Here is a 26,311-nt window from a genome sequence, read left to right as displayed (position 1 = left end):
TAAAACAGAATTTCAGAATGAAAAAGTAAAATCTAATATAATTAAATATTAATTTTTAATAATTTTTTCAATGGATTGAGACATTTTTAATGGGTAAACGTCTCTTTAAATGTACAAATTAATCTATAACCCCTCTAAAATTCCACTAAAAGAACTGTTCATCTCTAATACTGTTTATTATAAAGTAAAAGTCCTCATATAGACTGATGATTCAAAGACAATGTGTATATTTTCTTAATGTGAATTTATCACATAAAGAAAAAGGAGATTTCATACAGGAATTCATGTCAAGCTGTGAAGACTACGTGAAAGAATAAGCAACAGTTAATTTTGTGTACAACAGAAAACTTGGACTGGGTCTCTTGGACATAAAATTGTGACTGCTGAGCTGTTGTTTTTCTTTAATTTTAATGTAACTATCACCCAGTTGGTTAGTTTACATTTTGTATTGGTGCATATTAGTATGTTTGCCTGCCTTTTAGAAGCCAGTCAGTGGCATTGATACATTTTGGTAGTACATCCTAACTAAAAACAGCAGCTGATATATCCCAAAAACACTCAGCATGCAACATGGACATGATTGAATACTTGGTGTGTGCTTGAAAGATTTTAAAATGACTAAATCCTTTATTGTGTTTATTGTTTGCCAAAAATAAATATTACATTAAACAATCAATGTTGAGTTTGACTCAGAGCATTATTATTATAAATTCCAGGTTGTCAATAATATAAAATCTTTTCACTATAGTAATTGTACAAATTTTGACAGACCAAATTCCTACTATTAACCCAAAATTACTTAGATTAAAAAATATCTGTATAAAGTAAATATTTATATAAATTGAAATGCTCGTAACCAAAAGCCTTTTTGTTAACTGACATTATGTTGATCGGTTAACATCCAAAACACAGTTTTCTCTTAATAATCGCACTGCAACATGCCAGTATAAAATTTTTTAGCATTAATTGAACTTAACCTTTTATCTCTTTTATTTACAGCTTTTGGTCAAGTGTTAAAAGCCACTCAGATGGCATATGTAATATATTTCCAATATTTACTTTATTTGAAGTGGTTTTCAAAATCTACCATCACTTCACATTTACAGTCACCGTCTCAGTTTCCCCTGTTGTAAATGCTAACATCCCTGCATGCTAACACATGATGGGTATATGAACTGGAAGTACAATATTTTTTATCCACACAAATATACATGCTCACAGCACATTTTAGGTATGATTAATAGAAATGTACTAAGGGAACTCTTAAAGTCACAAGTTTCTAATATATATATATATATATATATATATATATATATATATAACTCCAAATTACAGCAGTCGCCTCAAGATGCTTTATATCGTAAGGTAAAGACCCTTCAGTGGTTACAGAGAAACGCTAATGTGCTAACGAGCTCTCAGTACATTTTAGTGTGTTTAATAGAAATGAACAAATACTCATAAAAGGCACCAGATTTTTGTTTTTCTGTTTTAAACAGGAAGAGGATGGATGGATGGATGGATGGATGGATGGATGGATGGATGGATGGAAGCTCCTTGTATGACCTTTTTGCTTTGAAACCATTTGAAATCATTTTCAGTCCGGTCCTCGTACCTGACCATTTCAGAGGAATGTTTTTTGTTTGAGCCACTTAATGCTGAGTGTTAAGAGTGTGTGTGTGTGTGTGTACTTCCGTGGGTTGGGGGGGGGGGGGGGGGGGGGGGGGGGGGGATAAGGGGATTGGTTGCTAATCTTTTCCTCATTATCTTCGTTTCATTCTGCCCTTTCACTCTTTCACAATATGGGTCCTCTTACTATACATGTAAGCTGACTGGCTAAAAGTAGAGCACCTCCATGCCAGGCACAACATGTGAGGATCCCCTAAAACTGGATGGAACTCCAGAATTTGAGAGGGAGAGGTATGCAAGTGAGATCAGGACAAGAGGAGAAAAATGAGAGAGGAGATGACTGTGTTGGGCAGAGCACAGCAGGAGTGGGGAGAGTCTGCGAGGAAGGGGCATGAGCGCTTGAGATAAAGAGATCAGTGCTGCTACATCTAAGCTGGCAACGATGCCCCTCCCCCCAACTGGGTGCATCTCTCCTTCCTTCCCGCTTCCTCTCATTCTCTCCATCTCACTTGGCCGGGGAGGATGTGACAGGACAAGGTAGCATCTTTCACTTTTTTACCATTCTGGGAACAAGTCAGTGAATCAGATAACGTGTTAATATACCAGACAGTTAGTGTGTAAATCAGTTGATAGATTGATAGATTAGTAAATCTACAGCTCAGTGTGAGTGTAAACTGACAGTCAGTCTATTTATATGTAGTTGTCTTTCTACAGCTACTTTTATTTTTGCTTCCTTATCTTGTGCCTGCACTCTCCTCTGCTCCACTCCTTCCTCATACTTTGTTTTTCTCTTGATAATGCAGGCGTCTGTGCAGACTGAAGTAGCTGCTGTGGCTGAAACGTGTGTGCTCAGTTTGGATAATCCAGCAACTGCGTGCTGACATGTAGCGTCCGTGCTTTAATCCAGTCTCTTTTTCCTGTGCGCTCCAGTGCTGTGGAGATGATGATGATGATGATGATAATGAAGAGAAGCAGGAGGAGAGGCACGTTTGCCAGTCAAACTCTGCAGATGCTTCCTTACAGTCTGGGATCCCTGGACAGTGCCCCTGTGCTTTGGGACTAACCTTGTGCTGCTGTTTGCGTGTTTTTACCTCAGCTCATCTGAAGCCTAATGAAATGGGAAGCATGTGTTAGGAAGAATGGCACACAGCCAACTGGGAATGCACTGATCCTATCTGAATGTTAAACACTGGCATTTTCTGGAGTTGGACTTTCTTTTATTAAAACACATTATTTGGCTTAAAGCAGACACAGGTTGGTTGGTTTGAGGGAAATAAACAATGAACTCCTGTTGGAGGAATCAGGTGGGTGAGTGGGCACATGGGTTTTACGATCATGTGTCCTTAACGCTGATTGACTGCTGGTAGTTTGTACTGACTGGTGTGTGATTTCTGTGGTGGTGGCGTGTGTGTCTGTAGGAGGAGCAGGCTGCCAAGCTGAAGGCAGAGAATATCCGAGTGGCCCTTGAGAAGATCAAGGAGGCCCAGGTGAAGAAGGTAAGCCTGCTTCACACACATACAAACATGTATTTTTGTTTTTGTGGAGTATGATGTCTCACTCTGTGCATATGTGGCACTTGTTCACTGGACTCTGTTTTCTGGGTCAGGTTAGTGTTACTCCACATTGAAAGCTGTGGTCAATAACAGCTGGAGTCAGCACACACACACACACACACACTTAAAACACATACACAAACATAGACACAGAGCACTCAACATAATGACCACTGCAAGTTAAGTCCCAATCCCAGAGAGAGAAAGATGAGATTACCGACCTGGATTTACTATACTCAGACTCCAGCTACCTGTGTGTGTGTGTGTGTGTGTGTGGTGTGTGTGTGTGCGTGTGTGTGTGTGCTGTGTGTGTGGTGTGTGTGTGTGTGTGGTGTGTGTGTGTGTGTGTGTGTGTGTTGTGCGTGTGTGGTGTGTTGTGCGTGTGTGTGTGTGTGTGTGTGTGCGTGTTGTGTGTGCGTGTGTGTGCGTGTGTGTGTGTGTGTGTGTGTGTGTGTGTGTGTGTGTGTTGAATCATCTGTGTGTTGATCCTGCCTGAAGCTCCAGAAAAGTGATCTTTCAGCACCGTCTCTGCAAAAACACTCATTAGACAAATGTTAGAGTCCAGATGTGTGAACAGCTTGTGTGCACAGGGACTACAAAGTCACACATTTTTATAAAGCACTAATTTCATAAAAATTTGAATGAAATGAGTAGTGGCAGTGGCGCAGTGGTTAGGTGCTTGCCTTGCAGCTAGAGGATTGCTGGTTTGAGCCCCTGTCCCTGCGCTGTATCCTTGGGCAAGGCACTTAAACCACATTGCCTAACGGTAGCGCCGGTCTCTGGCTGCATGACTGCAGATGCTCGTCTCTGGATGAGTGATCTGGAACGATCATTTTGTTGTGTGCCTTGTGTGCACAATGACACTGAGTTGAATCTAACATCTAACAATATTCAGTGACGTGAATTAACACTTAGAGCAGGGCTCTTCAACTCCAGGCCTTGAGAGCCCCTGTCCTGCAGGTTTTAGATGTGTCCCTGATCCAACACACCTGAATCAAGTTCTCCAGAGTCCTGCTAATGACTTCTATATTTAACTCAGGTGTGTTGAAGCAGAGCCCTGACTTAGAGGATCCATAAAAATGATTCTACAGGAAAGTGTAATATAAGGTTACTTTTCAAATCCAACATGTTACAGAATACTTGTTAGCATGTTCAAAGTTTAATAAATAATGTATTTATTTTAATTATTTAATGGTTAATGTAACCTGTAATATTTACTTGTGGTTACTTCTTTGTGTTTTAAACTGGATGGCTTTGGAAACTGAAACTTGCAGTGAAATCCACAGTAATGAAAATGTATAGAATGTATTTCTAGAGTTTGATAATCTGTTTATGAATCATTAAAAGTAAAACAGTTGTATGTTTGTTCCAAAAGATGTATATGTAGAGGTTTTAGAGTTTTGTTCATCTGATGTGCATTCTGTTAAAATTCTTTATGGTCCTCTGACATTACCACTAGCCTTGGGGTGCTCGGTTGCTTGTGGGCATGGCAGACTTAATTAACGTTAATTTGACAGGCAGATGAGAGAGAACCAATCACAAAAGGCCGTAACTGACAGGAAGGAGCCTGTTAGACATGGAGACAGTTGAACTAGGCTCCAGCAGCTTTGCTGACTCAAGCTGCTGCAGATATGCAAACATTAGCATGAGTGTCATATTCTACATATAAGTGTTCTTACTGAAAACAGAATAATCACATATAATGTTTTTTAATCATTAAAATTTTAATTTATAACTGTCCTCTCAGTTACTGTAACTTATTGCATTGACTTTTTTAATTTGGTTCTTTGTAATTTGGTGACTGACAGTACTGAATAACAGATAATAGCAGATCTGAAAACTTGTGCATTTTTTGCACTTTTTAAATTGCAGAAATTTAAAAGGTTCACTAACAAAGTTCAAAAAATTGGATTGGACCCATTCCTACAAAAAGTTAACAAACCACCAGGCCTTTTACACCACAGGGGCTGTTAGTTAAAAATGAAAAAAGCTGAAATACAATCAGAGGTGTTGGGAGCTTACTGTACATTTAACCATGTTGCTTACTGATCTCTCTCCTCCTGGTCCTCGGCACAGCTGGTGATTCGTGTTCATTTGTCAGATGAGAGCTCAAAGACCATGATGGTGGACGAGAGGCAAACAGTCAGACAGGTATGGCTCTGGCCCATGTTGCTTTGTATAGTGATGCAATAGTGGTAATGCTACAGGAGATGCAGTTAGTTTAAAAAGCTGCTGCAGTACAATACTCCAGTTTGGTCCAGCCATAACACTTTTATTGTTTCATAAAAGTGGCAATGGCGCAGTGGGTAGGCACTTGTAGCCGGAAGGTTGCAGGTCCAAGCCCCTGTCCCTGTGCTGCGTTGTGTCCTTGGGCAAGACACCGCATTGCCTAACGGTAGCGCCGGTCTCTGGCTGCATGACCGCAGATGCTCGTCTCTGGATGAGTGATCTGGAACGATCATTTCGTTGTGTGCCTTGTGTGCACAATGACACTGAGTTGAATCTAACATCTAATATATGTTGTAACACGAGTACAGTGTTAATCTCACAGTCTCTCCTTTTCTTGAGGTTCTGGACAATTTACTGGAGAAATCTCACTGTGGTTACAGTCCAGACTGGTCACTGGTGGAAACCATCAATGAGCTGCAGATGGGTGAGCACACACACACACACACACACACACACACACACACACACACACACACACACACACACACACAGAAGCTATTTTGATCATTATACCTTATGCCATTAGGCATATCCAGGTCCAAAAGGATCTGTAAAAAAATTCAGTGTGTAACATGCACACAACCATGAAATAAAGGATGTAAAAGCTTTTTGGAGAGTTAGAAGTCAGCTGTCATGTAAAAATTAAAGACTGTTCAGTTATGTTAAAAAATGTACAGCACTGCTCTGACTTTGGACAAAAATAAAGATGGAAGACTAAATCCTAGCCACATTTAGAGGGTACACATGTTGGTAGGGACAGGGCGAGGTAGAGATAGATGATATGCTGTGGTGACCTCTTAAAGGAGCAGCTGAAAGAAGAAGATGAAGTTAGTGGAAAAATCAGCTTCGCATTAAAACCAACTGATTTTCTGAGATTTATTGAACAAAACCTTTGCAAAGGAATCAATACAGCTTGAAAAGTCTTCACACAATATGGATACAGAATGGAAAATAACATCTCCTTTACACTCATGTGGATGCAAACTTTGTCCAGCTGTAGGGCGTTTTCTTCCTGGTCATGTAGGCATCTGCCCAACACCGAAGGTCATGCCTGTGCATCAGCTCACTGGCATTTATGGGCCTGTTTGTTTCCCATTTTATGTACACACTTTTTGTTCAAGAAACTTAATATAATTTAACGATAGTTTATAATAGTCAAACAAAGTTGAAATTTCCATTACACAAATTAGCACTGGGAGGAGCAGGATTGTTATTCTCATGCCCACGCTTCACACTCGGCTATGAACTGTTCCACTGCAAGCTGGAGGCCACCACCTGATGAAGCCATCAGGACCGCGTCATCCACAAAAAAAGATGAGATTCTGAGGCTACCGAGGCAGAAACCTTCTGCCACTTGGCTGCGTCTAGAAATTCTGTTCATAAAAATTATGAACAGAACTGGTGAGAAAGGGCAGCCCTGACGAAGTCCAACACAAACACGTCTGACTGAGTGCCGTCAATGCAGACCAAGCTCTCGCTGCAGTTATGCAGTGGCTGAATGGCCTGTAACAATGGGCCAGACACCCCATACTCTCGAGGCACCCCCCAAGTTGAATGCCTTCATCCAAGTCCATAGGGCACATATAGACTGGATGGGCAAACTTCCTCACACACTCGTATCCTTGAGAGGATTAAGAGCTGGTCCAGTGATCTGTGACCAGGATGAAAACCACATTGTTCCTCTTCAATCTGAGGTTCACCTAATGGACCAGCTCTCCTTTCCAACCCCCCTGGCATAGACCTGTCTGGAGAGGCTGATGAGTGTGATCCCCTGTAGTTGGAGCACTTTTTAAAGATCGGAACCACCGCAGAACCACCCTCAGTTTTTTTTGTTTTTGTTTTTTTTTTAATATATATTTAAGGGTGTCAGAGGGGAGGATTAATGCTCATTGGCTAATGACTGATGACCGACAAGATATTACTGTCACTTTTAAAACACCAAGATGGCATAAATGCTCAGCTCAAGGTTTCAAAATGGAGCTCCTCTATCCTTTGGGTGGCATCACAGTAGCCATGTCCATCTTTTATATTATCTGTATACATCATGAGCTTTTAAGAATGGACCCAGGTCCACACATCACCAATTAACTTAGAAAAAAATTCTGATACACAGTTATTGCTGGTTGGTCGATGAAAATGGTTCATAAATTACTTAAATTTAGACATAACACAAATAATATACAATTAAAGTGTGTATTACTGATTGTGTATAAATTCATCTTGTTTTGTATGAACTTCTCACACACACACACACACACACACACACACTTCCCTTAGGGGTTGAAATATGGGTTTGTCAGCACACACTGTACTACAAGCTTCAACCCCATTTAACAGGGTTTGACAAACTCACACACACACACACACAGTCTTTTTGTAGGTCCAGTGCAGTGATGCGTTTAATCTAACCTACATCTTCAGGGCTTCTGCTGAGCTGCAGTGAGCAGTGTTATAAAAGTGTAGCTTGTTTGATGGTGTTCAGCCAAACCAAAAGCTTCCCTCACTGACACAAATCCACTCCACATGTGCTTCTAAACCCTCAGCTTACAACCAGGATCTGGTATTAGTAAGATTTAAATTGACCTGTATTAATTAACAGAATAAGTGGTGTTAGTAGTGGAGGAAGGGGTCAAATCCTGTTATTTACTCCCCCCCTTCACATACACGCACAGCACCCTGCTGGGTGCCCTTTAGCAAGACACTTCCTGTTAGAGTATAACCTCTAATTGATGTCACTGATCTCCCTGCAGGAAATATTAGTGTCACAGAATCATTATGAGTTGATTGAAGTATCAGTGTGAATTTAAGCATTATTTTCTAATTTTCTAATTACATTCTAATGTTTGTGTAAATTATAAATTACCTACGTTGCTTCTGGTAGAAGACAAACTGGTTGTGTAATCATTACCATAGGGCTGTCCAGTTAATCGACAGTTTTGGCTTCCAGTGATTAGTAAAACAAGCAAATCGAGATTAAACTAATACTGTGCTGCAGTTAGTTTCACAGTGATGCTCTCGTTTTACCCTTTTAAAAGCCCATAAATTAATCAGAGTAATAACTAGGAATATTTCTGGTAGATGATATCTTATAGCTTAAACCTTGTGTTGTTACCCCAACTAATGCATTTTTCTAGTTGACTTAAGTATTATTGCAAAATCTGTATAAAACAGTGTGTTTGTCCTTATTAGTTAAAATTATTCTGTCAGACTTACAGTATATGTTATAGTAGTGGATGCTCATAGTAAACATGGTCAAATTTTCAAGTAATGAGGTCAGTATTTACTTACTGGCCACTTTATTAGGTATACCTTTCTAGTACTTCTTGCCTTCTTCATGGTATAAATTCAACAAGGTGCTGCAAACATTGCCCAAAGACTGAGGTCCACACTGACACAACAGCATCGCACAGTCACTGCAGATCAATGATGTGAGTCTTCTGTTCCGGTACATCCAGGGGGGTTTATTGGATTGAGATCTGGTGGCTATGGGGGCCATTTGAGTGCAGGGAACTCATTGTCATATTCAAGAAACCAGTTTGAGATAAGATAGATAAGATAGTGTTTATTCGTCACATGCACAGTTATACACAGTACAATGCACAGTGAAATGTATTTTGTACCTGCAACCATATATACACACACATATAAATAAGAAGAATAAAAATAAAAATAAGTAATTCACACTATACACTATACTCTATATACTATACACTATACTCTATATACTATACACTATACACACTTTAACGTGGAATTAATGATTTGTGACATGGTACAGAAGCATGAAAGCAGCCATCAGAATATGGGTACACTGTAGTCATAAAAGGATGGACATGTCACCAAGAATACTCAGGAAGACTGTGGCGTTTAAATGATGCTCAGTTGGTACCAAGGGCCCCAAAGAAATATTCAGACAGCCCATCGGTCTCCAACAACCATGCCATGTTTAAAGTCACTTAAATCACCTTTCTTCCCCATTTTGAGCAGGTTCACCTTCAGCAGGTTTTTTGATTGTGTCTGCATGCATAAATGCATTGAGTTGCTGCCATGTGATTGGCTGATTAGACATTTGTGTTCAGGAGCAGTTGAAATGGTGTACCTAACAAAGTGGCAGATAAGCGTATGTACAAATAATGCTTGTGAGCCTAAAGCTCAGACCACAGAAGCCTCACCCACCTGTTGGTCAGGTTAGATAGAATCAGAGAAATAAGAAATAATTATTATTTTAAACTGTTTATCATACAGAGCTACTAGGTGCCTCTTTGCAGTAAACACAAGCACAGCCTAAACCACATCTAAGCTAAAATTGTTTTTAAAAGATGGAGGGGCACCTTTTTTAGTAAGGTCAGCACAGTTTAGAGACTCAGTGTGAATCCCAGCTGACATGGTTTTATCCATTACTGTCCTCATCTGAAAGCCACTGAAGCACAGCAGGGATGTGAGACAGAGTTCAAAACAATGGAAAAGGGAAAATATTGAGGACAGCAGACTGCCATGAGCCATGTAGCCTCAATAGAAAAGTGATGAGAGCAAGGTTATGGGGTCCTGTAATAACAAGCGTCATTATTTTGTATTCTTTCATATTGCCAAACAAATATGTGCAGAGCAGGAATAATCTAATAATCTGAATGATTCTGCTGGTCGATGAAAGGATCTGAAGGATGTTGCCTGAAACCTCTTTAATTACACTTTAGTATTAATAAACTATTCAAAAGACTCAAATCCAAATTTTAGTTGAAATTTTAGGTTATTGTTGAAAAAAAAATTAAGATTTGATTCCTTGTGTCTGCATGTACTCATTTTATAGCTTGAAATTTAAAATGTAAATAGCATGCGCTAAAAGATAAATGTGCCTAAAGCCAAACTGCTGAAAGGCCAAAAGTGAAATTCACAGATCATCAGGTCCTGATTCTTGACAGTGCAAAAACAGTTTTGGATTTCTTGTTTTCTTTATGGAAAAAAAAACAAAAAAAAAACATGTAAGTTTTAGACCACATTGTGGATTAACTCAGTTTTCATATTATGATCTGGATTAAATGAAAACCACTGTCACTCTATGCAGAGCGGATCTTTGAGGATCATGAGAACCTTGTGGAGAACCTGCTGAACTGGACCAGAGACAGCCAGAACCGCCTGATGTTCACTGAGCGTATCGAGAAGTATGCTCTGTTCAAAAACCCACAGGTGACATACACACACACACACACACACACACACGCACGCACACACAAAATAAATAAAAGCACTGTGTAACCAAGAGGTGTGAACAAAAAATTCAGGAATTAGCCCATAAGAATCAAAAACCATATCTGGATTTAGATGTGATCAGTCTCTCCTTCAAAGTCAGGTGTGTCTCTGTGATGGATTTCCTCCACAGCAATCATTCAGATAAATTTTCCTTTGGGAGAATGAGGGGAAAGTCCCAGGCTAATCTTGATAGTGATAACAAATGATGAGCAGAGACTGCTGATGTGATCAGAAAAAGTGGGATGTTCTCCCTCTCTCACAGCTTCACAGTAAACTCTGTGTTGATGGTCTCACTCTTTGGGGCAAATTCTCACATGCTGCAACTGCACTGTAAACCCGGATAAGTTGAATCTACTTAAAAAAACCAAGGTAACTCGTTGCCTTAAATTTTTTAAGTAATGAAACAGTTCATTTAACTCGGCCTGTTAAGTAAGCACTACTCCATTTCCAATTGAACTAAATTGTATGTTTTAATTGACCAAATTTATCTTTTATAGTTCATGAAAAAATAAAATGTCTTTTGATCAATTCCCCTATCCTTTTCATGGTTGTGTGGGCTGGAGCCTATCCCAGCTGACAAGGCAGTAAGATGCAGGGTACACCCTGTACAGGTCACCAGCCTGTTGCAGGGCTGACACAGACAACCATTCACACCTGTGGGCAATTTAGAGAGACCAATTAACCTAACCCCAGTGACTGCATGTCTTCAGATTGTGGGAGGAAACCAATACAGACACAGGGAGAATATACAAACTCCACACAGCAAGAGCCCCGGGCTAAGGTGGAATTGAACCCAGACTATCAGATAGCTATTCTAGCTGTGAGGCAGCAGTGCTAACCACCACACCACCATGCTACTCAGTAGCGCAAATATTTTTTACAGTGTTGAACTGTGTCTGTTTAAATTTGGTAAATAAACATGATAAAACTCAGCCCTGCTGAATGCTGGTACATTAACAGTTACAAATAACATTTGTCCATGGAACAATAAAAAAACTATACGAGAGAGCGTTGTGAACAAAAACACCAAATGTCTACTATTCCAAACAGCCAGAGGCCGGGGCCAAGCCGGAATTGAACCCAGACCTAGAGGGCATTCTGCCTGTAAGGTAGCACTGCTATAACCATTGTGCCACCATGCAGCTGTGCATTAATCCAGTCTATTTAAACTGGTATAAACTAGATTTTTAGCAGGTGCAAAACTTGATGATATTAAGTTGTTTGAACTCAAACATTACAATAAGATAGACCATCAAAAAGTACAGTCTACTCAGCATTAACAAGTAATATTCACATTCTAGGAAATTTTAAGTAATATGATCTCAATATTTTTAAGTGGAATCAAAATCTGGGTTTACAGTGTGGATGGAGACTCAGATCTCAATGGTGATCAGTGATGATCAGATGGAACCCAATGGTGATCCTCTAGTGCACACAGTGCAAGTCATAATGGGACTGTTCATCTTGGGATCTAAAAATAGCCGTTACCCTTGAACCAGAAAGTTACTGACTTTATTTTTTTTAATGGGCTGATTGCTGGTACGTTTTGACTATAGTGCTGACCACCCTGACTCACCTACGCTTTCTTCTTCACTGTCTGTTGCAGAACTATTTGTTGGGGAGGAAGGAGACATGTGAGATGGCTGAGAGGAACAAGGAGGCACTGTTAGAAGTTAGTTTTGATTTTTATTCTTCGCACATTTGATTCCTCAAATGCATCCTTCTTTTGGATTAAAACACTGGCTATACATATGTGCTACACTTAACATGGTCAGGTTTTTGTTTTCATGTGAAAATAAAAATGTGTTTTTGTGTGTCAGGAGTGTTTTGGGGGCAGCTCAGTGTCTGTCCCTGAAATGGAGGGTGTCTTGTGGCTGAAAGAGGATGGCAAGAAGTCGTGGAAGAAACGCTATTTTCTGCTGAGGGCTTCTGGCATCTACTACGTTCCCAAGGGCAAGGCCAAGGTGTGTACTGGGAGGAAGTTCAGAGGAGAGTATGTGGAAAACAGCACTTTGCCAATACAGTCAGAACTGTTTTGGTGCAAGGATGTGAGATATGTGTGTTTGTGCAGGCATCCAGAGACCTGGCATGTTTCCTCCAGCTGGATCATGTTAATGTCTACCTTGGCCAGGACTACAAGAGCAAGTACAAGGCTCCCACAGACTATTGCATGGTGCTGAAGGTGGGCTCTGGCTTAGAGGGAGATTGTGCCATAATCTTCCACTGCCATCTAGTGTTCAGAAACCATAATGACACTTCTGGCTTTTGAAATAGACCGGTTTAGTAGTAATAGGACTATAGAAGTATCCTGTGATGTAATGCAGTGTGTGTGTGTTTATAGCATCCTCAGATCCAGAAGAAGTCCCAGTACATCAAGTATCTCTGCTGTGATGATGTCAGAACCCTCCAGCAATGGATCAACAGTATTCGCATTGCTAAGGTAAACATCTGTTTTAAGTCATGTGTTTCAGTTGCTAATGTTTGATACATTACATTAAGCGAGGGGGTCTAACTGTATAAGTTCTCTAGTGTTTATTTTCAGTTTAAATCTACTTAACTTGTCAGTTTTCTGTTTAGTTTATAATGTTGTTCTGGTTCATTAATTGTGGGTTGTAGGGCCGTGCAGGTGAAAACCCGAAGTTTTTCTGAATATTCTGCTAAATATATTTTATTAAAAGAAGAATAAACCAAAAAAAGAGTCTGTCAGTGTTATGATGCTGACCTTTATTTTTAAAAAAAGTCTACTTGGAACCTATTTTTCTTGTTAAATGATTACAAATTGTTATATGTGGTATTGCGGGGAGGAGGCCCCGTGGCAGACCCAGGACACGCTGGGGAGATTATATCTCTCCGCTGGCCTGGGAACACCTTGGGGTCCCTCCAGATGAGCTGGAGGAGGTGGCTGGAGAGAGGGAAGCCTGGGCTTCTCTGCTTAGGCTCCTGTCCCTGCGACCCGGCCCCAGATAAGCAGAAGAGAATGGATGGATGGATGGATGGATGGATGGATGTGGTATTTTACCTTTTTTTTGGTTTCTGAAGTCAGAAGAAGTTTGTGAAGCAGTGTGTTAGAATAATTCAACATATTGTGGAGGAAACTTTGACAGAATTACTGAAATTAAAGGAGTAAACTGACTGGCATTAGACTAGCTGACTGTTTTCTCAAAACAATATAATACCTGTAATTATTTCCCATGAAAACATTTATTTATTTATTTCCTTTCAACATAACCCATCCAGACACCTTACACCAGCTACCTTCTCTCAGTCCACTCATACAGAGCAGGCTGACTCCAGCCCTGAAACCAAATCCACAAATGGATTAAATTAACCTTTAGTGCATGTTAATAAATACATAATAGCACTATGTGCACACCAGGGTTTTCATTGTAAGAGGAAAGTATATCAGCACAAAGATTTTTGAGCACTGGCAGAAGCCAAATTAGGACTGTCAAAGTAAGCTGAAAAATAATAAGTTTACTTTTGTAAACTACGAAGAGTAAAATAATGTCCAGACATCTGTGACTTGACTTGAGTGCACCTGCTGTGCAACAAATGATTTAGCTTTAGAACTGAGACCTAATATTTCAAGGAATAAAGCATACCGTATTTTTCGGACTATACGTCGCTCCGGAGTATAGGTTGCACCAGCCAAAAAATGCATAATAAAGAAGAAAAAAACATATATGTCGCACTTTTTTTGGGGGGGGTTGATAGAATCCGAGACTCAGAGCAGAAATTCCATCTTGAACGGCAATTTAAAATAATAATGGATTAAAGAACAGGACGAACACGGTTATACCTACGTTATGCTAACGTAGCACATTCAGCTACATGACGCACAACGAACACGTGTTCGGTATGTTAACGTAACATTAAGTTATTCAGATAACCATAGCATAAAGAACATACTAACAAGTTAACCAAACCATCAATCCATTGAATTCTTTATCCTCGGTGTCACTTCTAAACAATTCCGTACACTCCGTAGACGAAGCGCCGCTTCCTCTTCTGTGTCGCGTTAGTCAGACTCGTCGTCAGCTGCAGTTCCAATTATTCCAGCCTTTCTGAATCCCAACAGGATGGTTTGGTTGTCACTGAAGCCCAAGTTTTCTTGATCCATCCAATGACTTCCAGGAAAGTTGGGTGGCGCATTCTCCCAGTTGCCGTTAAGCTGTGCTCTCCATCCATCATCCACTGCGCCCACAGGTTACGCAAGACTGCCTTAAAGCTGCAGTTCACGGAGATGTCAAGTGGCTGGAGTATTTTGGTTCATGTGTTATAAATGTCACATATACGTCGCTCCGGAGTATAGGTCGCACCCCCAGCCAAACTATGAAAAAAAGTGCGACTTATACTCCGGAAAATACGGTATGTTATATTGGCCATTATGCCTGAATGGCCTTTTCTAGTGGTTTCATTTTAACTTTAAATTATTCATCATTATAATTATCATGATTTATGATCAGTGTGTTTTATGACTCCTCCATTGCCCACAGTGCCTGATGCACATAGAATAGAAAGCTTTTTATTGCCATCAAACACAGAGTGTGATGATAATGTAGACGTGGCGGCAGCACTGTGGGGAAGAATACATCACACCCCTCGTGAATATTTGCTTAAGGCTTCCTCCTGAAGTTCCCTGTCTTATGTTTATCTGTCCATCAGTATGGGAAGCAGCTGTACATCAACTTCCAGGAAGCAATGAGGAGGTCGGAGGCAGCCTATGATTGGTCCTCCCTCTCATCATCCTCCATCAAGTCAGGATCCAGCTCCTCCAGCCTTCCAGGTCAGTCTGTCTGTCTGCCTCCTTTGGTTAAGAGCATTCACTGGCAGCTTCATAGCCCAGTTATGGAAAACTACTCTGTTACATATTACACATTAATTTATATATCACTTGCAGAAGAACTGAATAAAGCTGCCGCTTTGAGTGCTTTGTGTCTACAAAGGAGCACAGCAAACATTGCTCTAAATAGATGCAAAAAAATGCTTCAGGTTATATTTAAGGGCATATAGTTTAAGGAAAATCCCTAAATATGAACACGTCTCTTTTATCAGATCAGCAAGAATGTGGCTGAAATGGTCCCCATACAGACTCACTACTAACATTTAAAATCTTTTGTTCATGCTGCAGAGTCCCAGTCCAACCACTCAAGCCAGTCAGACAGCGGTGTATCAGAAATGACATCATCGGGCCACACCCGCTCCCAGAGTGTCGTCAGCTCCATTTTCTCTGATGCGTGGAGGAGAGGAACCCAAGGAGAGGTGTGATGATGCACATACAGTCTGTTCCTTTGATGATCCTCTTTGATTGTGAACTGCTTTTCCCCATGTTTCCCTTCTACTTTCCTACCAGCGATCAAAGATGAAGGGACGTATTCCAGTTCCTCTTTGTGCAGGAGGAGGAGGGAGTGGAGGTTAGACAGGAAGTGATGTAACCGGCATGTTAACAGCTCTGCTGCAGCTTTTAAAACACTGAATTTGTTTGAAGTGACAATTTAAACCGGTGTGCATCTGCTGTAGCACACACCTTTGACTTGGAGCTGTAGTTCGACTGGACTTACAGTTTTTAATAGCTGAGGATAAACACAATGCAGGTTAAATCGAGCAGATCTGGAAGATGTTATGATTTTGTCTCTGTGCTCTATATGAATGAATGTGACTTGACATTTTGGCCTGCGGTGCTTATTACAGTATTTCAGTGGATTATTTAAAAGCCTGAGGAAGCTATTGTCATACATTTATATTAAATCCAATCAGACTGCTGTACATAAAGTTTTTCCAAGTCAGGGTTTTTCAAGATTTTCTCCTCCTCAGCTATAGCCAAAGAAAATAAGTATTTTTGAACCCGCTTTGTTGATTGGGGTATAATTTACTCCAGCATAATAAAGATAGTCAGAAATAAGTAGAAAATAAGTAGATATTTCTCATTGCCTTTATATGAAAGGCACGTGGACCGATAATGCTTACGAGAATAGTGGACCTTTCACAGGTCACCAGGACGATGACCCTGATGATGTCAGGGTTAGTTTGTCTGTATGTCAAGATGTAGGCGCTGGTTTTCCCTGGTTTTAAATGGCTGCAGTTGAGCTGTTGATTTTCTTCCTAACCTCGTGGTATGATGGAATGTCCTAACTAGCACATATTTTAATGAGTGACACGGTTTAACCTAAAGCTAATTGGTCACATTTGAAAGCAGTTTATGTTGAATTTGACATCATTTGGAGAAAGATTTTTTTGTCCATTTGATTTTGATGCCAGATTAGAGGTTGTTAAATGCAGTTTGTATTGGTTTGCAGACTTTTGCAAAGTATAAACAGAATACTGTTTATAGAACTAACTTGGACCTGATTGTTCTGTCTGAACTAACATGGACTCCCCTGAACAGCAGCTAAATCAGAAACTGCTTTAAAGCCTGCCCAAGTGTGTGAGAGGAATGAAACATCAGGCTGGTGGTGTTAATGCCAGAAGGCCCTGAGCTTGTACTTTTAGAGATTTAAACCTGTCCAGAATCTAAAAATGTGTGTGGACATTTTTAACAAAGCTGCTGCACCAATTTTAACACTCAAATTAAAAATTTTCAAGCTTTAAAAAACTTTAAAAATGAACACTATTGAAATTATGCCTTCAATTTTTCCTTTGATAAACAAGCCACTGAAAACAGACGTTTTTGATGCTTGTCTTTGACACACGTGAAAGAAAAGTAGATCTTTTGGATGTTTGGACTGTTGCTCTGTTCATAGTTCCTGCTAGTATATATTGACAGCCTGCTGCTGGCCAAGCCTGAAGTGACCCTCTGCATTGGGAAATTTCAGCTAAAACTTGAACTTAACTGTATCTTGTAACCAATTATAGAAGCTACAATTAGTTTTTGGAGCTTAACTTTGTGGATGTAACTACCAGGGTTCATACGGGTGCTGGAAATCCTTGAGAATGCTTGGATTTTAATGTTGTGTTTTCAAGGTTTGAAAAGTGCTTGAACTTTGCTCGAAATTGTAACCTGACTAAATAGTTCGCTTATGAGATGGAGAAAGAAAGACTCGGAAAGTATAAAATGTAAATTTCTCCGCCTGGCCTGCACGTCTGCATGTGACCTGTCAGTTTGTTTGTGACCCCTCCCCTGAAGACAGTGAGTAACCATGTTCGCTGGAAAACTGCAAATTTCAATTATGGATCAGATGAGTATGGAATTATCTTTAGGTCAAAAGTCACACATGAGAAAAAAAAACATAATCCACGCAAATAATGTCATTCTGCGAGAGCAGGTATTCATTCCTTGTATGATTGTTGTAAATTCAACAACGCACACAAAGAAACATCGCGCACACGAGTGTCTGCTGTGCACCTGTGCTGCTGCAGGTGCTGAACAAACTGACTTTTGACCATTTGGAGCCTAATGTGGTTACTTTGATGGATAGTTCAGGTTACTGCATTAGACCGAGTTACACTGTGGCAGCAGCATAAGAGCTGTTTTAAACTGGATTTGCTCACAAGCTGGAGAATAAAGTTTCCAGAATTAACTATCAGTAGTTATTGTTTTCTGTTAAGTGACCTATGGCATAATACCATCTTTTTAATTAAAAAGATGGTCATCTTGAAAATGGACCTTGAAAGTGCTTAAATGGTGCTTGAATTTGACCCTGGAAAAGGCTAACATTTGTTTTTGTTACCGGACTTAAAAACATCTCCTGCACATTTAATATGGAAAATATGAGGCATTTAACACCTCACATTCCATGATTTTACTTTAAAATTCATATGTATGTACCTAGTTATTTGATCTGTTATTTATTTAGTTTTATTTATTTTTTTAAGACACTAGATAGATTGCTTACATAATTTCGTTGTCACATCGCTGCACAATGACAATAAAGGATATTCTATTCTATTCTAAAACTGCTTGAGACCCTGTAATAACCCTTTAATAAGTGATTCTACTGGTGTTTCAGTGTGTTTGAAGGCTATGTGTGCTCTGCACTTGTTTGCTGTTTCATGCCTTACTTTCTTATGGGTTGTTTAGTTTTTTAAATTTTTGGAATTTAAATCAGCTGACTGTAACTTGTGGTAATTTAGTAATTTTTTCCCTCCTCCCCTTCGTCCCCTTCTTATATTCTGCATCCCACTCCCTCCTGTTTTTTCTCTCTCTGCAGATGATGAAGATCGACCCGATCAGTAGACCCATCCCTGTTCAGATACCTAACCTCTCCCCTCAGCCACTCCCTGTCTCTCAGCCTCAGACTCCACCATCTCGGAACAGCTTCACCGATGGCCTCGTCCCATCCGAGGATTCCTCGCCATCACCGCCGTCACCTCCTGCTCCACCCCCCGCAGCAAACTTGGCCCATCAGCCTCCACCTGCCTCCTACATTAAGTATAGCACATTGGCTCGCCTGCAGAGCCAGACCCAGTCCAGAACGCAGCAGGCAGGTGCCCCCCCACCCCCACTTCCCAACTACAACACCCTTCCAGCTGCCTACAGCACCTCCCCTCAACTACCACCATCCCCCCCTCCTCCTCCGCCACCCACAGCACCAGCTCCTGGCTCAGCCATGGCAGCTTTGAAATTTGGCCCTCCAAGCCCCTCCGCTCTTCCACCACCACCCCCACTGGAGGAGGAGATGACACAGGAGCCCTCCTACCTCCCACCTCCTCCTCCTCCTGAGAGCCTGGAAGCCAATGGGTTGCCACCTCCACCACATGCAGAGCCCATCCCCAACTCGTGCCCTCAACTCTCCAACCACGGCCTCCAACAGTTCCTGGCACAGAAGTTTCCCAATATGGTGTATGACTTCAGCCCAGCACCACCTGAGGATAACTCTCCCCCACCTCCTCCTCCGCCTCCTGCTGAGCTTTCACCTCCAGCCTCCCTGCAATTTCTTCGGCCTCTCTCTCCAAACGCACCACCTCCTGCCCCTCCCAAAACCTTTACTGGGGGATTTCCCCCTCAAACTGCTCCTAAACCCTCAGGTCCCTCTTCCCTTCCCATCGCACTCTCACCCGTCTCTCCAACACAGTCACAAGTTGGGCATGGGTCATTTAAAAAGCAGCAGAGTTTCTCAACAGGACACTCACCAAATCAGCCGCCTCCCACTCTGCCAAAGCAGCACAGCCTCTCCTCCAAAAACCTCGCTATCTCTCCCTCTTCCACCTCCTCTTCCGTCTCCATTGCGGCCGCTACCTCCTCTTTGGTCAAACAGATTGTCAATCAGTTCCCAGGAAACTCTGCCCCTAACTCCAACATGGAGGGATCCAAGGTTGCTGCTCCACAGTCACCTCCAGCAGTTAAGGCCAAACCAAAGTGGCAACCTGGAGGTGTTGTGGCTCCACAGTCCCCAGAGTTCCCCCCACCTCCTCCTGATGGCTCCTTAGGAGAGTTCCCTCCTCCTCCCTCCTCTTCATCGTCCTCCAAGACGGGTTCACCAATAAAGAAATCACCTTCCACCTCATCCACAGGATCCTCCAAACGGGGGCCTCCACCTACCCCACAGAGAGCCTCCTCTATCCGGTCTGGTTCATCAGGAGAGACCCAGGAGGAAAGGTCCAAGACAGTGGAGAGCCTGGTCAGCAAATTTGGCCAAGCTCCTCAAATGGGCACCTCGTCAAGCTCCTCGTCAGCAACGGGGTCGCCTTCTAAAGACTCTTCCTCTCTTCCTGCTCCACTACCCAAACCGGGAAAGCTGAATCTGGCAAACCTGCCGCTGGCGCTGCAGGGACTGCCGACGGGGCAGCACCACCAGCCTGCTGACTTTCCGTGCCCTCTGCCCCCACCTCCCCCTTCCCAGCTTCCTCACCTTGATTCATCCCCAGACTACTTCCCACCTCCCCCCAGTGACTCTGAGCTATTCCCTCCTCCTCCCCACCCATCGGATTTCCACCAGCCCCCAAAAGTGGCAGTGGTGAACCCCCAACCTCAGATGCAGTCACACCAACAGCAGGCAACATCCTCCTTATCCTCATCGTCATGGAAACAAGGATCACTGAAAAAGGGGGCAGTCCCTCCTTCAACACTGAACCGGCGGACCAGCAACTCGGCTCAGTATGATAATTCAACTTCAATGCCGCTGTCACCACCACCTCTCTCTCAGACCCCACCCCCATCACTGTCTTCTTACTCCTCCTCACCTGTCCCCCCCACCTCCCCCAAATCAGTTGCTCCAGGCTCCCTGGCACTAAAAACTCACTTCCTTGAAGACCTCAACCGCACCCTTAAGAGGAAGTCTGTGTCCCGCCATGGGTCTCTTACCTCCTCTCACCTCATTTCCTCCTCCAAAATGGAGCCTGTGGGCACCATGGACGACATGGCGCTCCTTCCACCTCCTCCACCTGAGCTCCTGCAGCAACAGCAGCAGCAGCACGGAGTCCGAGGACACTCTCAGACTTTGTCTCGCCACCACACACGCTCCCAATCCGCCAAACACGCCAACATCTCAGGCTATGCAACGCTGCGGCGAGGCCCGCCTCCTGCTCCACCGAAACGGGACCAAAGCACCAAACTGACCAGTGAGTGGTAGGGAAAAGGACACTGTGGGCGGAGCTTAAAGAACTGAACTGACCAATTAGGTCTTATTGTTCCTGAACAGAAAAAAATAATCAATGTCTCTCTTGACTCGTCTGTCTCTCCTCATCCTAAACCATCCACTCTTGGACTCTGAGAAGTAGCAAGTGTCCTACTATTAATTTCAGAATCTGATTGTTAATATTAACCTCATTACTCCTATCATTAACAATACATGTTTAATCCAGTTACATAAGTATAACATATGTACATATATCTGTATACGAGCAAGCCAGAAAAAACACCTATCAAGCTTTTTTCACGTCTGTGCAGCTTTGCATTGAAACATAACGAGACAAAGACTTCAGCGGCAGCAGAGACCTTTTGCTGCAAAACAACAGGTACTGCATGGAGCCGAGGCAGTGGAAGTGTTACTGATTAAGGGAAGGAGGGAACAATGGAAGGACGGCACAATGGGATGATGTGTGTAGTATGTTGTGAACTGAGGAGAGAGGGTGGTGGAGGCGTAGAGCCCTTAGAGGGAGATTTGCCATTTATTTTCCAACTGTTTTTGTGTGTTTTTATATAAGATTATTTAATACTGGAAAGATATTGTTGTTATAATTATTTTAAGATTTTAAGAAGTGTCTGAAGCGAATGAGTTTGGCTAGAGATGGGTCTGCCTTCTCAAAAGATCTGGGCTGCCAAAATTAGCATATGGCTAATTCCACTGGGTTTATATTTGGGTCATTTCTAAACTTTTTTTTTTTTTTTTAAATTAACCTCTTAACATCCACCAAGTCACCACCAAACCATTTAGGGTTAGATTCCACATGTTAAGCAAGCCTAGTTTGAGAAACTAGAATATGCTACCTTTGAAATCAAGTCCCTTGTTCTCTAACACACATAAAGGAGCAGATGTGAGGTTAACCTTAAGCAATCATTGGTGACCTTGGTGAGTTTCTGGGCTGATTGGGTGGTGATGCCCACAGAGTAAAACCCAGTTGGTTAAATCTGTGCTTACTGAACAAATGTTGAATGTCAGATAGACATTCATCCAGGAATGCTGGGCATGGATTATAAGCAAATTAGGAATCAAATTACATCACATAGAAGTATATTTGCACAGGTTGTTTTCTTGTCTTCCCTCTCTAAGTTAGATGTTTTGGAGGCCATCATGATTTCCTTTGTCACTGCTGTCTGAGTGGTATTAGTGTTATTATTATGAGTCAGGTTTAATTCTCTGTGCTCAGTTTTTGTCCTCTAACATCAAAAACATTTCCTCACATTTTAATGGCAGACTTGATCATATCATTGTTTAAACAGAAAGTGTCATTAACTCATTCAGTTTGCAGGTCAGTGATAGCTACTAGGCCTGGGTGGTATTGCGGTTTTTTTGTATACTAGCGCACTTTCTCTCTGTACTCCACCTAACAGGTCACAGCAGATGGCTGACCCACCCTTAATCTTGTTCTCTTGGAGGCTCTTTCCACCTTCAGTACTCTAGGGGAAAAAAGTAGGCACTCCTTTCTATTAAAGTGATGAGGTCATGAATAGTAATGCACTACATGAAAAAGCCAGTGGTGGAACCACAGACATTATAAATGACAGATATGGCAGTACCTATACCTGTATTCTTTTTAATAGCCACCAGATAGTGATAACTATGGTTGCAAAAAGACTTCGGGTCCTATAGAAGTCTGTGGCAAACCGACTTTCTGACTTCATCTCTGTAAACATTTTCCTGCACAGTTTATGGTCTCAGTTATTCATTTTGGGTCATATTGAATAAACAACTGCATTTTGTAAATCTTGGTCATATTATATTTACTGGGTATACTTGTAATTGACAAGTCATTAGCCAAAGAGTGTGCAGTTTCACAGTTCTCTCATGAAAACATTAAGATGGCAACAGCTAAAATGCTAATGTGGAGCTTCAGAATGAGCACAGAGTGGGTAACGTCACAGTGGCTCTGTTCATCTTTTATTCTGTCCATGGGTGGAACATTCAGCTGAGCTCAGTGAGCTTTGAAACATGGCAAGTGCGAGTAGTAAACAAAGTGTAGCTAGTGTCATTGATAAAGGCAAGCCGGCTAACACGGGTAGCTGTGTACTGTTAAGCTGCAATAAGTTGTGGCTAAAGAGGCTAATACTATCAGCGGGTTTTCCAGCAGTAATATGTGGAGGAAGTCCGTTGTTCCTGGCTGAAAAAAAATCATTTAATTAGTGAAATGGAAATTCAGATCTAGACTAATGCAGCAGTCTCAAAGTAAGAAAACACCCAGAGTAAAGCTAATGTTTGTAGTACCAGCACGAGCAGCCATCTATCCTTCAGTATGTAAGCTGTGGTCCTCTGTATGTGGGCTCACACATTTCTGGGTCAAGATTGAGTGGAATTTGCAAGATACCATCTATCCCACTTTGACAGCTGGGGTGGAGATGCAGACACTATTTTCCATTTACAGAAAAAAAAACCCTGAAAAACATAAAATACTGTCCAAGCCTAATAGCACACCATGAAAAGAAGACTGTTAGTTTGCTAGTTAATAAATGAGTCATGTGTTTGTCAGTCACTTTGATATTTATTGAGGGTGTGTATCTACTTGGTGTCTGTAGTAATTAAACCCTGCTGGGAACAAGTGCCTGAAAAGCAGCTCAAACTGTTAAAAACTGTGTGCTTGCATCACACCCTGACATTCTGAAGCCCGGAACTTTATGATCTATGACGCACTCACTACATATTTGTATGATAATGTGGCCAGAAAAGCCTAATTTGGAAAAACCCAAGGAGAAGCTGATCTGACCAACCAAACAAATCGCATGACTAAGAGTAACGCAGTTCTCTATTGGCCTTAATTTCCCATCATTGGAACATGATTTTGAAAATGATGACAACTTCTAGGACTGGTTCAGGTGAAATGAACCCAGAGAGCCATTATATGCACAATTTCACTTTTTTATTTACTTTTGCACCCCTTAGCGGTATATAAAAAAGAGTAGACGGGGCTTCAGTCAACTGCAAGTAGTTTGACCCCTGCTAAACAATAACACTGTTCACACTGAGCTATTAAACATTCACGTCTCACCCTGAGTTTAGGTTAATGTTTGGAGTTGTCTGGCAGATTAAGGTGAAACTACTGTGAAGATTCACTGCAGCATTTCACATTCTTATGTGCTGTCATTTAATAGTGGAGTTAAAACATTTGGGGTTTGACAAATGTGTGGTTAAAATAATGATTTTGTCATGTTGGGCTCTGGAAAATTATGATGGATATTTTCCAGCACTTTCAGAGCCTGACATGAGGAACGAGCACTCTGTAAAAACACTTAGGTAGTGCTGAAAGGCATTTAAAGAAAGAATGGACACAACCCATGTTACTCTGTCAGTTAGCTGTCTTAGTTAGCTTGTATAAGTCAGTACATAAAATCATACATGAATGATTCTGTGTTTTAGCAATGTGTCTTCTGATACTACTCAGAGGCTTAGAGTAGCCGGCAGGACGATCCCAGCCAGTCAGGTAGTTAGTCTGCTGCTCCATCCAGCCACACTTATAGTTACTGAAACATGGTGTCATTTTTGATAAAGGTTTTCTAAATCCATTTTCTGACCATCCTTTTTATATGTATTTTATGTGCAGCTCAAGCTCACTCTGTTTCTACCTTCTTGTTTTTATCTCACCTGATGAAAATTCTCTGCATGACATCACCACCAGTGCAGCAGCACAGATGCCAAAAATGTAATATTACTTCCCCCGTTTGGCAATCATCTCTGCTTCGAGGTTTGTTCATTTTTTCCCCCAGTGTGTATTTCTGGTTAGAAAATGTTTTTTCTGTTCATTTTAACATTAAAAGCATCTGCTTTGTGATATTGTCGAAGGCATTGGAGGGATTCACCTGAGAGAAGTACTTGCCATGCCCACTGCCCTGCAGGAAAGTACTCACTCGGCCCACGTCATGGTGTATTTCAGTGACACTCAAGATATAGTTTGAAACTGATCAATGTCTTGAAAATGTCTTGCTCAAGGACACCCAGCAGAGCACATGGCTGTTTGGTGTCACAACTGCTGTTGCATTTAAAATAAAGAAGAAATGATCAAACTCGTGCACGTTTGAAAGTTTGTACACAGGTGTGGAAACTGTGCGAGTGTGTGGAGGATGCCTTCACCTCAAACCTGAGGTCATGATTCAGGCAGGTTAGCTACATTTAAGTCCATCACTAATGTGGCTGTTAAAGGGAAAACTGATGTGTTTCCTTGGTTTTGGATCACTGTAGATTCTACAGTGATTACAGATCATCATTGGAGACCCTGTAATGCTAGACATTTTCAAGCTCCTGACAGCTTCACAAAATGAATCAAATAAAACCGGTTGAAAAGTGAAGCCATAACAAAAAGAGCTTAAAAAGTGCAGGTCTCCTACAGGCTGCTTGAGGCTGGCTCCAAAAACAAGCCAATGAATAACAAATCAAATGAAGGTTGAAATTAGATGGCAGTGAAACTGAAATTCACACAACACTACAAGCTGTTTTTGAAAAATACAAAAAGTGAACACCAACTGTGGCTCAGGGAGAACAGATCATTAATCACAGTAAACAAGCATATTCTGATCAAGGTAACAGAAAGTATCTGTTTTAATTTTTTTTATTGACCTCTTCATAGGAGGTGGATCACTGCAGCATCGTGAGGAAATATTACAGAAAAAAAAAAATACACTTTCATTCAAGTGTGTAATGATGAAGAGCTGTTTAAGTGCTTTTAAGTACTGTACATGCATGCATAAATCATCAGTTGAGACATAAAAGATAGACATAGCTTCCAGGTCTGAAAAGGGAATCCAATGCAGAAGTAGCTGAACCCTGCATTTTATTTTTAAGGCCAGCAGGGGACGACTGATCTGGGTGCAAAAAGACTTCCACTTGTGTAAAAGTCTATGAGAAAATGACCCTTATCTGCCTTTCTCTGTGACCTCAGTAGGTACTTTCTCAGTGCCTTTATTGGTTTCAGTGGCTAGAGTCAAGTATTATCAAATAAAATACGTTGTTCATTTTATAAATTATGATGTTACTAAAGTTAGAAAGGATGATAAACTGGGGGTGCTCATTGGCTAACGACCTGTGATAGGAATACAGCGCTTCTCAGTTTCACAGTCATCATGTCCAGTTTCA

The 26,311-nt window shown here is 41.4% G+C and overlaps 1 protein-coding gene across 1 annotated transcript in view; it reads left to right on the top strand.

Annotated features, from left to right (window-relative positions):
- raph1a (Ras association (RalGDS/AF-6) and pleckstrin homology domains 1a) overlaps positions 1–25,245 on the top strand; it is a 104,095-nt gene extending 78,850 nt beyond the window's left edge. The window contains exons 10-20 of the mRNA XM_030757623.1: positions 3,045–3,122; positions 5,256–5,330; positions 5,748–5,832; positions 10,471–10,592; positions 12,262–12,327; positions 12,476–12,619; positions 12,727–12,837; positions 12,997–13,095; positions 15,321–15,441; positions 15,787–15,917; positions 18,803–25,245. Of these exons, the coding sequence (XP_030613483.1) occupies positions 3,045–3,122; positions 5,256–5,330; positions 5,748–5,832; positions 10,471–10,592; positions 12,262–12,327; positions 12,476–12,619; positions 12,727–12,837; positions 12,997–13,095; positions 15,321–15,441; positions 15,787–15,917; positions 18,803–21,163 (3,393 nt within the window). The 3' untranslated portion in view covers positions 21,164–25,245. The remainder of the gene's footprint in view (positions 1–3,044; positions 3,123–5,255; positions 5,331–5,747; positions 5,833–10,470; positions 10,593–12,261; positions 12,328–12,475; positions 12,620–12,726; positions 12,838–12,996; positions 13,096–15,320; positions 15,442–15,786; positions 15,918–18,802) is intronic.
- The last annotated feature ends 1,066 nt before the right edge of the window (positions 25,246–26,311 follow it).

This window comes from Archocentrus centrarchus, chromosome 21 (genome assembly GCF_007364275.1).
Source record: "Archocentrus centrarchus isolate MPI-CPG fArcCen1 chromosome 21, fArcCen1, whole genome shotgun sequence".
In the NCBI taxonomy this organism is placed as follows: Eukaryota; Metazoa; Chordata; class Actinopteri; order Cichliformes; family Cichlidae; genus Archocentrus; species Archocentrus centrarchus.
This window is presented reverse-complemented; position numbering and strand designations above follow the sequence as displayed.